Below are 14,555 nucleotides of genomic sequence, written 5' to 3' on the forward strand. Positions count from 1 at the left end.
TTTTCTAAAGTTTTTATTATAGTATTTCAAATAATCTGTTCACATTGACAGTGACAGTAAATGAGGTATTTTCAAACATTTACTTACAAGCAACGGTAAATGTAAATACCTCCAATTAGTGTATGTTGTCACTGATACACAATCCATCATTTCAACACAGATTATACTAAAGTATATCAAGTACCATGACATCTCATTCAAGTCAATTAACATAACAATTTAATGCAAAATGATTAATTATGCAAAAGCATATCTCCAAACAAAACAACTCACAAGATCACAAGTAGCCATGGTAAATAACGTTAACAACTTATGAATAATCACACGTCACAGTTAGCCCAATTACTAGCTTACATATTAACCACTGCCTTGGCTAAAATAGTATTAACTTAATCATTAAAAAAGAAATAAAATATACATACACAGATACAATAGTTGACAAAACAAGCAGTAATCGTGACATGTATTCCGTAAAAATGAATTTTTTGACTGGCCATAATAATGTGACATAAATAAAGAACAAAACATGGTTACAAAGTCATCATGTGCATGTGTCAGTGTGTGAGACTTTTCAAAAAGATAAATACATATATAGCATAATGTATTAGTAACAAAATCACAATGAAATCACAATTTCATGAATTAAAAGATCTTTCAGCACCTAACACATGTTCATCAGTTGGTACTCACAGAGGACTACATGCAAAAGGTCACAATGCTATTAGCCAGATCCAAGTGTTGGTTTGTTTCTTGTTTAATGCCACACTCAGCAATATTCTAGCTATATGACGGTGGTCTGTAAATTATCGAGTCTGGACCAGACGATTCAATGATTGACATCATGACATCAACAATTGGGTTGATGATATGCATCAACCAAGTCAGCGAGCCTGACCACCCGATCCAGTTAGTCGCCTCTTATGACAAGCATAGTCGCCTTGTACAGCAAGGATGGGTTGCTGAAGACCTATTCTACCCCGGATCTTCACCATATGTGAAAGGCATCAACCATAGACACCTGGTACTGTCATGGTTATCTGGAGGATGTGAGCAAATAACACAGCTGTCACATTAATCTGTGGTCACAGGCATGTGTGCAGTTTGTTTATTCACTGTTGGGACCTCTGGGGAGATCCAGGGTAGAATAGGCCTTCAGCAACCCATGCTTGTCGAAAGAGGCAACTAACGGGATCGGGTGGTCAGGCTCACTGACATGGTTGATGCATGTCATCGCATCCCAATTCAAAACCGATGCTCATGATGTCAACTATCAGATTATTTACAGACCGCCGTCATATAGCTGGAATATTGCCGAGTGCTGCGTTAAACAAACAAACAAACAAACAAACAAACAAACAAACAAACAAACAGATGAAAAGCTGGTTTTATAGATCAACGACACAGATTATACCACAAATATTTCACTGCCAACATCAAACATTTGGAAGGTAACCAGACCAGAATTGAATATTATTTGCTGACGAGTGATAAGAATTAGAGCTAATTGTCATCCGTAACCATGGTAACCCTAAACAGATCTATGATATGTCTCGGACGACTTGGCCATGTTGCTTTCTAAGCACCTGTGTTAAAATCTAACATACTGTGACATTAACAACACACACTTCCTAACATCATGAACATGGTTAATGTCATCATGAAACTCACCATAATACAAAACATCAACACCAGAGAATAACCACTTCTGATCATCCAATGAAGCAGATTCCGTTGGGCACAAAGGGCATAAATAGCGGTGAAAATGATATGAATGGATCACTGAAAACAGTGATGACACCAGGTGTTCGTGAAAAGGGTATGAATGCTTTACCCTCACAGTAGCTATAACCTAAACAAAACATGTAAAACATTTGTGCAAATATGTGCAAAAACAGAAGTGTCCCCTTAACCACCATTTTCCTCCAACCTTCAGAGCTACAGATAAGTTGCCTATTTGCGTAAAATATGCCCCAAAATGTTAAAAACCCAATTACATTAAATCAACTTGCGTACAGATTCTACAGAAACACATGCATTAACAGAGCTACAGATAAGCTGCCTATTTGCGTAAAATACCCCCCTACCCCCAATGTTCAAAACACAATTACATTTAATCAACTTGCGTACAGAAACACATGCATTAAATTAAAAACACCACGCGTAAATACCCAATGCAGCTTTTTCAGCATGTGTACAACGGAGCTAATTCCAGGACCACAATTATGAGCTTTTCTGAGTCCAGCCTATACTTAGAACCCTTATATAGATCTAATACATTATTTTATTTTAAATCTCTCAATGTTTACTTATTTTTGGAGATACCCAATAGAGTGATGAATAGATGAGTGAACAAATATTGGTTACCCAATGAAAAATGAAATAACCAATTAAAACAGAAACCTTTGAGTAAAAACTCAATTGCTCAAAAAGTTATCTGGAGCTCTGAACCTTCCTAAAGTCTTAACATACCACCATGTACCTGCAGTTATAATAATATCACTTCCAGATCTTGACCTTCAGGAAGCCAACTTCCTTAGATCCAACATTCTCATGATTCTACAAGTAAAACTGACAATGAATGATACCACAACAAGATGACTTTGACTGTTGACAGTCAGGCCACTATTTTTCACGTTGTTGGACTGGTCAAGACAACCATGCCTCAGAAACTGATAATGACCACCATGTTTTACAAAAACTTGACCTTGATCGGTGTCTCATTTTCAGGGCCCCATTTTAAAGCAGGTATCTCCTTAACAGAAACAGGTAAACAAAAAGTCTCATGCCTGAAGTCTGGGTAGAGGTAAGCATGTCTCAGAGCCTTATAATGATATAACAATGTTATACAAAATTAAAAGCTGAATGCTGACCGTTATAAAATATGTTGGCAAAAATGTTGGCAAAAATGTAAACCCAAACTTACTTTGGAAGTTTTTTCTATCTTGTGACCTGTGACCTGTTCATGACTTGTGACAAAAAAGATAAAATATCTTTTAAGGTATTATCTCTAAGGTAGCTATCATTTGATATTTGGGGGTGGGGTCTGGGCTTTTATCCTCCAAATGAAGTCCCCTGAAGATGCCTGAAAACATTAATTGTGCTTCTGACTGTTAAAAAAGAAGCCATTGCTGCAAGCTGTTTTGGTAAAGATAATATTTACGCTTAATAGTTTTAATTAAAACAGTATGTGGTTGTGCAGGTGTAGTTGAAAAAGAACAAGTCTCCATATAAAATCCCAGATATTAGAAAAATCACAGGCAGCTGCAGCAGTGGCCAAATTCGAACAAAACCTGACGGAAGTCTCTTTCTTCTAGGTAACTACTGCTAAATAATGGATCGTAAGAGTAAATGATGTCAGTCACCCTGATCTACTAATATGACCAGTTGGACATATCTAAAAGCAGGTCTACAGCCACGGTTACTATGTTGCTACTTAATGAAGAATGAAATTACTTTCTCTGGATAACTTACAGTCCTGCTGGTTGGAGACTTATTCTGTTATGCTCTACCTCATGAATCTTGAGAGTAATGAGATCCAAGAATCTCTTTCCACACACATGACAAGCCCTTGAACCCCTGTCCCCATGGCACAGGTCAGTTTGTTCCTGGTCAGTCTTCCGTTGCCCATCACAACTGGTTGTCTGGTCAGTCTTCAGTCTCCAATGTCCGTCATTGGTTTCCTGACTATTTGTAACCAAACTGTGTGTCATTGTAATTTTCTGAGCAACCAACTGACCTTGAGCATGCAGGTATCTAAGTAAGTCATTGCCCATGGTGTCTGATGCAGCTGTATGTATCTTCTCATGTTCTGTCAAGGACAGCGAATCACCAAAGTCCTTATTACAGGTGTAACAGTAAAGTTTGACCACCTTACCACTGCATTTACCTTCCACAGTTATCCTGTTTCTTTGCTGCCGAAAATCAGTGATGGTTGGTTCAGGTGCATCATCAGCACCTCTTGCTTCAGTCTTCACATGGGTAGCTTCATGAGAGGTCAGTGAAGCAGCCTCACTAAACCTCTCACCACACTTAAAGCAGGGAAATAGCTTCATTGATGACAGATCAGGCGCATGTGCAATAGCTTCATGTGATCTCAGTGCATTAGTTGTGTTAAATATTTCAGGGCACTTTTGACATGGCAATGGTTTCAGGTCAACAGGGTCAATGACCTGCCCCTCTGTTTGTTTCTCCAGAGTGTTTCTGTCACAAAATTGGGGTTGGGCTGAAATAACAGGTTCGTGAGTTGTCATGTGGTTATTTAAAGTCTTTACATCCCCAAAGAGTTTACCACAATGTTGACAGATACAAGGCTTAATATCCACCGGTTCTTGTACTGGCTGACTAGTGGTAGATGTATGATTTTCATTGTGCATTTTAAATGTAACCTTGTCTTCAAAACGTTCCCCACAAATTTTGCAACAAAAGGTTTCAACACCTGAGTGATCAAGCATGTGTTTGTTTAGTGACTTAAGATAGACAAAACTTCGGTCACACACTCTACACTTGACTGGCTCTCCTCTTGGTTTGCCTCTGGCTTTGGCCACAGGCGATTCTGCTGTACTTTTTTTGAGTGGTTCAGGAGTCCTTTCTGGCAGTGGGTCTTCGGTCCTTGGCACTGGTTCTATAGTCTCCTCTGTCAGTGTCTCTGTGTTTTTTTCTGGTGCTGTATAATTTGGTGCACTCTCTTTAGAACTCAAAAGCATCTCCTTCAACTTGTTCTGTGGTGGATTCAAATGCTTTCTCGTGTGCTTACGTAATGATTTTAGTAAGACAAATGTCTTCTTACAGACAGTACACTTGAATGGTTTCAGTCTTTTCTGATGGGTTGTTTCTGTATTGGAATGCAATTTCATGTGAGTCTTTAGAAACTGCTTATTATCACTGACAAGTCCACAGGCTGGACATTTGAACATTTGCTCATTACAATTTGAGACAATTTGTGTTTTTTGCTTCCTGAAGAGTTTAGAGCGAAGTTTATTAACTATACCAATACTTATATTGCTACGTCTGCTGTTATGAACATCAGGGACAGGGAGATCGGAAACAAGATTAGGACCATCACTAGAAGACATTTCAGGGGCTTCATGCTCTGTCTTCACTTGAACACATTCACCTGGCATCTGAATGTTCTCATGAGAAGATTCTCCAGCTATTACAGGTGTCAAGGTAACACAGTTCAAATCACACTCCTCACCACTGCTGACTGAGCTAAGAGATGCAGCCTCAGGATGTAGAGACATGTGAGAACGAAAATGCTTATAGTAGGAAAATTCTTTGAGACAAAATGGACACTTTAAACATCTCTTTGTCTTCCCATTCTGGACCTTCTCAGGTATGCCCCCACCGGTATCAAGGTTGACCTGTCCCGATGTAAGCAGCAGGCTGTCATAGTGTATCTCCATATGCCTGTTCAATGTCTGCTGATGCTGGAAGGCTTTTCTGCACAAAGGACAGGAGTACGGCTTCTCCCCCGAGTGGGTTCGCATGTGGATCCTGAGACTACCCTGCAAAGGGAAAGCCTTGGAACAGATGGAACACACATGATCCCTCTTTCCAGAGTGTATGATCATGTGCTTCTTCAGAGAGGTTGGACGTGGAAAACACTTTCCACATTCTGGACAAGAGTGGAGTCTCTCTTTTGTATGCTGTTGGCGTTTGTGTGCACCCATGTTACTTGCGGATGTGAACCTTTTCTCACAAAAGGGGCATTTATATGGTTTTTCTCCCGTGTGGGACAACATATGTTTCGTCAAACTGACTGACACAGGGAACGATTTCTCACAGATTGAACACTTGTATGGCCGTTCTGTGCTATGTTGTGTAGCCATATGTCTTTTCAGTTCAGCCTTAAAAACATATTCCTTTTCACACTGATCGCATTTAAAGGTCTTAGCGTCATGATTTCTCATATGTCTCTTCAATGTAACAACTGATGCAAACTTCTTGTGACAAACACCACATTCATATGGTTTAACTTCTGCATGCTTTTCCATATGCATCTTCCAGCTATCTATCTGAGTGAAAGCCTTGCCACACACTTGGCAGTTGTAGGGCTTCACTCCAGTGTGACCACTCATGTGACGCTTCAGTTGATCATGCCGCAAGAAGCTCTCATCACAGACCGTACATCGATACGGGCGCTCCCCGGTATGAATACGCTTATGCATCTTAAGGGTGTTGGAGTGAGTGAATGATCGCTGACAGACATCGCATTTGAATGGCTTTTCACCAGTGTGAAGTCTCATATGAGTTGTCAGATTTACATAATATCCAAACATTTTGTGACATACTGAACACCTGAATGGCTTCTCCCCAGTGTGGGTGCGCATGTGTGTTGTCAGGTTGATCAACTGATTGAACCTCTTCTTACACACATCACACTCAAACTTCTTCCCCTCTTGCCCTTTCTTTTCTACATATTTATACGACATTGTTCCACTACTGTTCATCCATGTACTCCTCCCAAATGTGTTGGTTTTGGACTCCCATTTCCTCCCATCAGAATCATCAATGAAATCAGGATCAGAACCGGTGTTATCCATGTCCTCACTGTCTTGAGTGTAGTCCTTGTCAGAGTTGTCTCCCATGGCATCAGACTTCCCATCAGACTCACGGTCTTCTTCTGGACTCTCCATCCTTACCACTCAGTCACGCCTGTCTACACATTCACTTAAGGAAGAATTGTCCACAAACATTTATATTCCTTCATCAAGTCAACACGTGTGGGCTGATCATACAACATTCAGTGGCAGGATATTTTACATGTTTATCTCAATCTTTAAAATTGTTCAATTGTAAAATCTCCTCAATTAGCCATCATGGCTGTAAACATCTCTTCTTCTTGTGATTGGTAATTGTCCTCTTTGATTGTTGAAGAGGATGCATTAATTCCATGGCCTGAAACAAAAAACCATTGAATATTTACTTGTGCATATTTAATTTACTGGACACAAAACTGTGTATGTGATGTACTGGGTAAAACCAGTCACTTTGGACCTTCCTCCCACATCCAGCTAACACACAATGTCAAAAATAAAACAATGTTCAAAGGCCAACTTAATCATCATGAATACATGAGTTGGCTAATTTGATAGATCTTTCCAAGTTGTGAGAAAGGCAAAGTTTGAGGGCTAAGTTGCTTTGTTACTGCATTGCAAGATTCTAGATATATTTTTTACTCTTTTATTGCTTTTTTCAGGTCGGCTCAAAGTGCATATATCTAGCTGTATAAAGTAAACTTATATAGACCGCAAACTTTCGACTCAGTGTCACTCATTAGCAACATCACGTCTCCAACACAAGCAAAGCCATCCCCTTGTTATAGTTACACAAACAAATTGGTTTTCATCTGAATCATGTAATCAGGACAATAGTATTTTTTTAAGCTCATAAAAATATCAAAATGATATGCTACACTGACCTACTTCTCCCCAAAGTCACAGACCAGCATTTCCACTCCAGGAATGACATAACCAGCCTCCGGTAGACTAGTATTATCCATCTGACCTTTGAACAAGTCAGGTTGACTGCTAGGTTTGATCAAAGATAATGTCAAATGCATTTGGCTTCCTACAATATTGGCTTGACTTCTTGATTTTAACACTGGCTACCTGGAAGAAACTACTTGTAGCCATGTCCATCACTGCTTGTGGAAGCCAGTGGATGCTGAGTTCAGAAGATAAGAACACCACTGTAGTCACATCTAAACCTGGGCAGTGACATGCCTAAAACTATCTTTCTAGTATCTATGTTGTTTTTAAATTTGGTTTATGAACCAGCGACTCCAAACAAATTGAAAAGTAAAAAATATAAAATCAATAGCAGTGTTTTTTTTTTAAACAATTTTTTCTGTTGCTGGCAATGTTACTAAATCATGAACAGAACACAACAGTGAGTTGGGTTTTACACCACTTTTAGCAATATTCAAGCAATATCACGATGGGGATTTAAACCCCTGTCTTCGGCCTGATATGCAAACACCCCACCACCCTAAAAAATAAAACACTACAATTAAAACCTCTTGACAAGTCACCTTAAAAACTTTTAAAAAAGCCATAAAAATATGACAAATTGCAAGAGATGAAAAAATAGCTGCAATGGAAATTAAAATAAACATTTCTAAAACTCCTTAATATCAAATGGCACTAGTTCAGTATGCGCTTTATATATAGACATGCAATGTTTGGCAAGGAAATATTTAACAGTTTATTTGTTATACTACTTAAGTAAACCAATCCTATATTAAAACTTAAATCCAACTTGTTGTCATGGTAACAAACAATAAAAAATTCTAAAAGTGCTATATATCAAAAGGCACCAGTTCAGTATGTGCCTGGTAGACATGCAAAGTTTTGTAAGAAAGTATTTAACGTTTTTTGAGTTACACTCTGGAAACGAACAGCACCCCTGTAGAACCTAAGTCCAACTTATTGCCATGGAAATGTGAAAATTAAAATTTCTAAAAATCCTAAATAGCAAGAGGCACCAGTCCAGTATGTGTCTGGTAAACATGCACAGTTTTTGTTGGAAAGTATTGAATGGGTTTTGAGTTATGCTCCGGAAACAAACTCTACCCTATAGAACCTAAGTCCAACTTGTTGCCATGGAAACGTAAAACATAAAAATTTATAAAACTCCTAAATAGCAAAAAGCACCAGTTCAGTATGTGTCTGGTAAACATGCAAAGTTTTGTAAGAAATTATTTAACGTTTTTTGAGTTACGCTCCGGAAACGAACAGCACCCTTATAGAACCCAAGTCCAACTTGTTGCCATGGAAACGTAAAAAATAAAAATTTATAAAATTCCTAACTAGCAAAAGGCACCAGTTCAGCATGAGTCTGATAGACATGCAAAGTTTCGTAGAGAAATATTGAACGGTTTCTCGGTTATGCTCCGGAAACGATTTCGGGACGCACACACACGCATGGAAGGAACCCATTTCTATATCCCCCGCCCCAACGAAGTTGGCGGGGGATAACTACTCAGGTTATCTCCCTTACATGGATCACATTAAGTTTGATTGTGACTGTAACAACTGTAACAATCTCATTAAAATCAGACCTCAGTTCTCGCTACCGCTGAACAAAGATCTGAGGACATCCCATTAGGGGTCACGTCAGAACGACCTTTCATCCGACCAATCAGAGCATCGCTTACCAGATCATGAAAGTAACAGTCGGAATGTAATTTCTAATCATGTAACCTCGAAAACTTTACTTCGTACGATAGTTACAGGTTTAACGACTGAATCCATACAATCTAGACCATCTATTAGCCATTCCAGAATGTTCTTTTGTTCAGGTTTCAAATTTGTAATCGAGAATTTGTCAAAATATGTTTCAAAGCGTTAGTCGCCAATTTGAAATTAGTGCCGTAAAGCACAAGAAAGCTGCCTTCTGACTGGTCATTCCATTGGCCGGTCAAAGTTCGTGCAAGGTCGGTCTGACGTGACCCGTAATGGGATGTCCTCAGATCTTTGTTTAGCGGTAGCGAAAACAAAGATCTGATTTTAATTAGATTGACAACTGTAACAAATCCACTTCAATTCACACCAAAAATAGGACCAGGGACCTATTCTAATCAGGGTTCTACTTCATGCACATTATTTTAGAGCAAACAGTGTTACAAATTACTGCCTTAATTATTTCTGTTACATTAATTTGTACAAGGAAACTGGTTAAAGATCATTTATTACAATCAGTTCATTACAACCCATCAACCATCGGTCATATTCGGTTTCAAATGTTTTGTGCCCATCATTTTGTATACATTATTTCATGATGATCTCAAAATATAAAAAGGATATTTCTTGATGCATGTTATTCATAATTACTTGAATATATGGTATGATAATGATCAGTTTTAATGAATGGTAAAAAATTTACATACATTTTATATAAAAGAGTAAACCTACTTTTAAAAAGTTTGACATTATCCCTGAATAGTTTGAATAGTACCAAACAGTAGTAGCTGTCATGAATTTGGAATTGTTAATATGTCTACAGGACATAGCAGCATGTATGGATAAAGGGGGCTCAAGTTTAATTACTCTACAGAAAAAACAGTTTTAAGCTATAATTTCCCAAAACCTAGAATATATCACATTAACTACACATTATCATCGCATATCATATGAGTGAGTGATTGAGTATGGTTTAAGGCTTTGAACAGTAGTGCAGTTATCACAGCTTGATATGGGAGGAAAGCCAGGAGTGATGCAGGTCTTAGATGTTCACCCCTTTGGTGAGAATAATGTGCATAAAAAATATTGATATTTACATTAAATTTAAATAAAAGTAAATGGTATATGTGTATATGTATATAAATATATTATGATTACCTACACAATGTAAACAGACAATATGTAAATGATGAGTGCAAAACAAGTAAAATGGAGAACTGATGTTTACAAGCCCGAATACCTGGTTGTATGTAACTATATATTTATGATAACAGGAAAACAGGACAATAAGTATATAAAATGAGTACGAGTAAATTTGTCTTTGTTTTCAATCTAATATCTGACACAAAATTCATTGGGTATTTTTACAAACTCGGTCGGTCAGTTGTGACTGGTGACAGTGGTGCCCGGAAAGAAAGCTGTTGCACCATGGATTGATTGGTTTGATTGTCACTGTCAGTACCACACAGGGTTCGTATACCTGATAAAGTTATCGCCTTTACACAATGCCACAGAATCTCTTCGTAATGGTAGCAGATTTTTCATCTGTCAAACTGAAATCTTAATTTTACTTTTTTTAGGCCCACAGTCGACTGACCTGTACTATACCATATCGAGCCATGAATGCTGCACTGCACGGCTTGATAGTGAAGAACAACATTTACGTTAACAGTGCAGCAGATAAACAACACCACATACCTGTAAACTACACCAAACATAAACTGGCAAGTAAAATTTAGACAGACGATCACAAAGCCAGCACGGCACCACTTCTTCTATGTTTGGGTAAGGGAGGTCACTCTATTTAAACAATCGTCAATACATTCGGAACTTCTCGTGGTGTTCCGATGGTAACGAGCACCGCCACTCTCAAAGCGCGCACCCTTTCTCTGTCAAGTCTTGAGGGAAATCAACTTTTAACTGCTTCATCGTTTTTGGGGATCAAAAGCTATTGGTCTTTTTCACACATGTTATCCATGCTGGACGTATATGCGCACTTTATGGGCCAACATTTATTGCCTGAGACAGTAAATTCATGTCCATTCATAAGATAGATGTAAGTCTTTTTTTTTCTTCGTTTTCTTTTTTCAAAGAAAAAACACCACTGGCTAGAACAGTCCTCTCTTGGAATGTTTATTTTGTACGTTATTTATTTTACCTCATTATTATCTGAAAACAAAATACACTAACAATACGGTATTCATTCCACGGTATTCCGGTAAGCTGTGACCAAAGACAGGAATGAAATGTGTCAGGATTTCCTTAGTTAATTGATTTGAGTCAAGTCTCTCTTTAATTGAAAAGTAAAAACACGACAGTGATATTCGATACTTTCCGCTGTTTCACAAATTACGATACGAACAACACAGTTTGACGTCCATACGTTTATTACGAAAATATTCTCAAAATGACGTCAACATATATCTTGGTAAGGTTCAAGTGTTACTCAGCTGGTTGACCCACATACCTCTGTGTTTTTGTTCATATCTCATTTCAGCAACAGCTGTGTTGTGTTGTGGCTTTTTGTGGCAGTATGTCCTTTATCTAACCAAGGGTTAAGTGAGTGAGTGAGTGAGTGAGTGAGTGAGTGAGTGAGTGAGTGAGTAGTAAATCCAAAGACTCTCAAAACATCAAAATTATTTAATTAGATAATTAAATTACAAAATAATCAAACATATATATCATAAGTAAATATATCATATCAACAGTGTCCCGTATATATACAGGCTATAAACAGTGAGAAATATTAAGAATATGTTTACCACAAGTTGTTCAGGATATCTTTATTTTTGTTAATACTGTGATAGTAAAATGCCACGTCATGTCATCAATGTCATTATTATCTGCACCAAGAAAGAATGCTAACATTTCATGGTCTTCTCTCCTTTATATTTTACAATACTTTTCTTCATCACGATTACTAATTAGCGTGAAAAGAACACATTCACAGTTTATTAGATGACATGGTGATAATAATCATTGGAAAAAAGTATTACAGTTTGTACATTCCTTAGATATTTTACTTCTGGATCCAATCCTTACTCCACACTGTATTTCTTCTCTCACTCCTGATCATAACATTACAATGCTGTATACCACATGAGTAGACTAACATTTAGTCTGTGAAATCTTATATATATCTTATATATATATATATTCCACGGTCAGGATGCAGGACTAACCACATGATGAGTAAGCGTTGTATGCCTTTTAGAACAGATCAGACCCACATGATAATATATATTTTTCTTCCTTCTTCCTCGTGGGTAGATATTTCATCTAATACAATCTTTCTTCACTTTTTCTCCTGTGCAACAGAGAGGAGAAAATTAATAAACATACACACCTGACAAATTGAACAGTTTATTTTTTTCAAATATTGTTTTTGTTTTAAAATTTAAAATGAAATCCTAAGACCAATGTCACCGACCCTCTAAAATATAATGACCAGTCCCTAAGTGATGTTTAATTTTATAACTGTTTAATTTGAACTGTGTCCTTTTTTCATATGTCGCCAATTTCCATATCAGCAATAGAATCACTACTTCCCTTTCACCCCAACACCAGAACCATACTAACATTCCCAGAAATAAAGTTTTCGTATTAATAAATATATAAAATCCAAATGGAGCCTTGAATAATGCATAATTATTCTAGACTTGCCAGATCATTCTCAACAGATTTATAAACGTCGTACCTTATGCATGCATTTGAGTTCACTTTGCAGTTATTCAACAGAAATAGACGAAAACAGTCCATAAGACTTACAAAGATGATGTTTGTTTTTTTGTTTAACGCCACCCGAAGTAATATTCCAATCATATGACCGCGACCTGTAAATACGGACTTAGAGAATCCATGCAGCCCTTCGTACCCTATACCATGAACATGCATCAATCAAGTCAGCGAGCCTGGCTCATGCTTCACCTAGTTCCCCCGTACTTGTGAATTCATCATTTTACAAATAATTACCCTTGACGAGGTCAAATAATATGCGAGGGCCCGACCCGGCCACAAGATATAAGGGGCCTGCTACGGCACTGTGATTGATGATGTTATCATATCAATGAAAGGAGGCATTTTGCAGGTGCGATAGGGCCAAAGTAGACACGATCATATTACAGGGGATAAACTAACCACACCCGTTTTACACACCCTGGCGACTGATATGGCTTGTTAATGCATTTTGAATTGGCGATCGACCCCGGGTGGTAAGAAATTAGAGTTACGTCCCTTAGTGCGTCGTCTGCTCAGCAAGCTGTTTCGTGACAATGTCTTCCAAACAAGGTGACAATGTGTAGCATTCACTTGCACATAGGTATATGTTCTAATTTGATGTTATGGTAAAGAAAAGAAGGTTATTATGTGTCAGTTTTCATTTCCTACCCTACATCAACCCTCAACCCATAAACATCAGCCCTCTGGCATCTGGGCTGATATGAGGGTCTCCGGTTGATATGGGGTACGAGATATAAAAAAGGTGCTGTATAATAATCTCTAAGTAATGTGTAAAAAATACCGTGACAAATTGATGATTTACTTCAACCTATCCAAATAATTCAGTCTATTTCTAGAAGATTTAACGATGTACTACAATCTCTTTAAATAATTTCTTTTATTTCCAGATATATCTGCTGTTGAACTGCTCAATCAAATTTCACAATCCTGAATGATCCTTAAGTATGATTTGTATAAGAAAACTTGTCACCTCCTTTTTTTCTACCTTGCATTACTCTGAAGCTTTGCCTTCTTTGCTGTCAAATTTAATTGACAATGATGCATAGTGTACATGCGAGATTTTACGACCGCTTCACCTGTTTGCAACATGCTCGTGTTGCCGTACAAGATTTTACGAACGTCTTGAATAGTTTTGAGTTTAATTATCGAACACTGCCCAACATTTCTTTGATCAATTTCAGGGGTCACTTCTTATCCCCAATCCCCTCGGAACCGTTTCCAACTATACTGATGCTAATATTTAAACACGTAGCTACTCTTATTTGGGTAATGAAGTCTTAACCATTGTTCACAATCTACTTTGTTTACAAGTGACAGCCATGCTCTCCGTAAAAGGCGACGATGTTTGTTGTAAGAGGTGACTAACGGGCTTGTGTAGTCAGGCTCGCTGAATGGGTTGTTACATGTCATCGTATTCCAAATGCGTAGATCGATTCTTATGATGTCAATCATTGGAGTGTCTGGTCCAGACTCGATTAGATACAGACCGCCGTCATATAGCTGGAATATTGCTAAGTGCGGCGTTAAACAACAAACAAGCAAATACATGTGTCAGCATTTGGTAACATGAGTTTGAACTCTTAATCCTACAAAAAATGACTATCACCTGGCGTGATACCTTCACTATAACGACTA

At 37.9% G+C, this 14,555-nt stretch overlaps 1 protein-coding gene across 1 annotated transcript; it reads right to left on the reverse strand.

Annotated features, from left to right (window-relative positions):
- Window positions 1-2,282: 2,282 nt before the first annotated feature.
- Window positions 2,283-10,972, reverse strand: LOC124111333 (zinc finger protein 729-like). Its single transcript, XM_046470984.2, has 2 exons — window positions 10,881-10,972; window positions 2,283-6,897 (listed from the first exon to the last, which is right to left on the reverse strand). The coding sequence occupies exon 2, from the start codon at window positions 6,633-6,635 to the stop codon at window positions 3,468-3,470; it is 3,168 nt and encodes a 1,055-aa protein (XP_046326940.2). The 5' UTR covers window positions 6,636-6,897; window positions 10,881-10,972; the 3' UTR covers window positions 2,283-3,467.
- Between the last annotated feature and the right edge of the window lie 3,583 nt (window positions 10,973-14,555).

The sequence above is a fragment of the Haliotis rufescens genome, unplaced genomic scaffold (assembly GCF_023055435.1).
Source record: "Haliotis rufescens isolate VD_foot unplaced genomic scaffold, xgHalRufe1.0.p SCAF_15, whole genome shotgun sequence".
Classification (NCBI taxonomy): domain Eukaryota; kingdom Metazoa; phylum Mollusca; class Gastropoda; order Lepetellida; family Haliotidae; genus Haliotis; species Haliotis rufescens.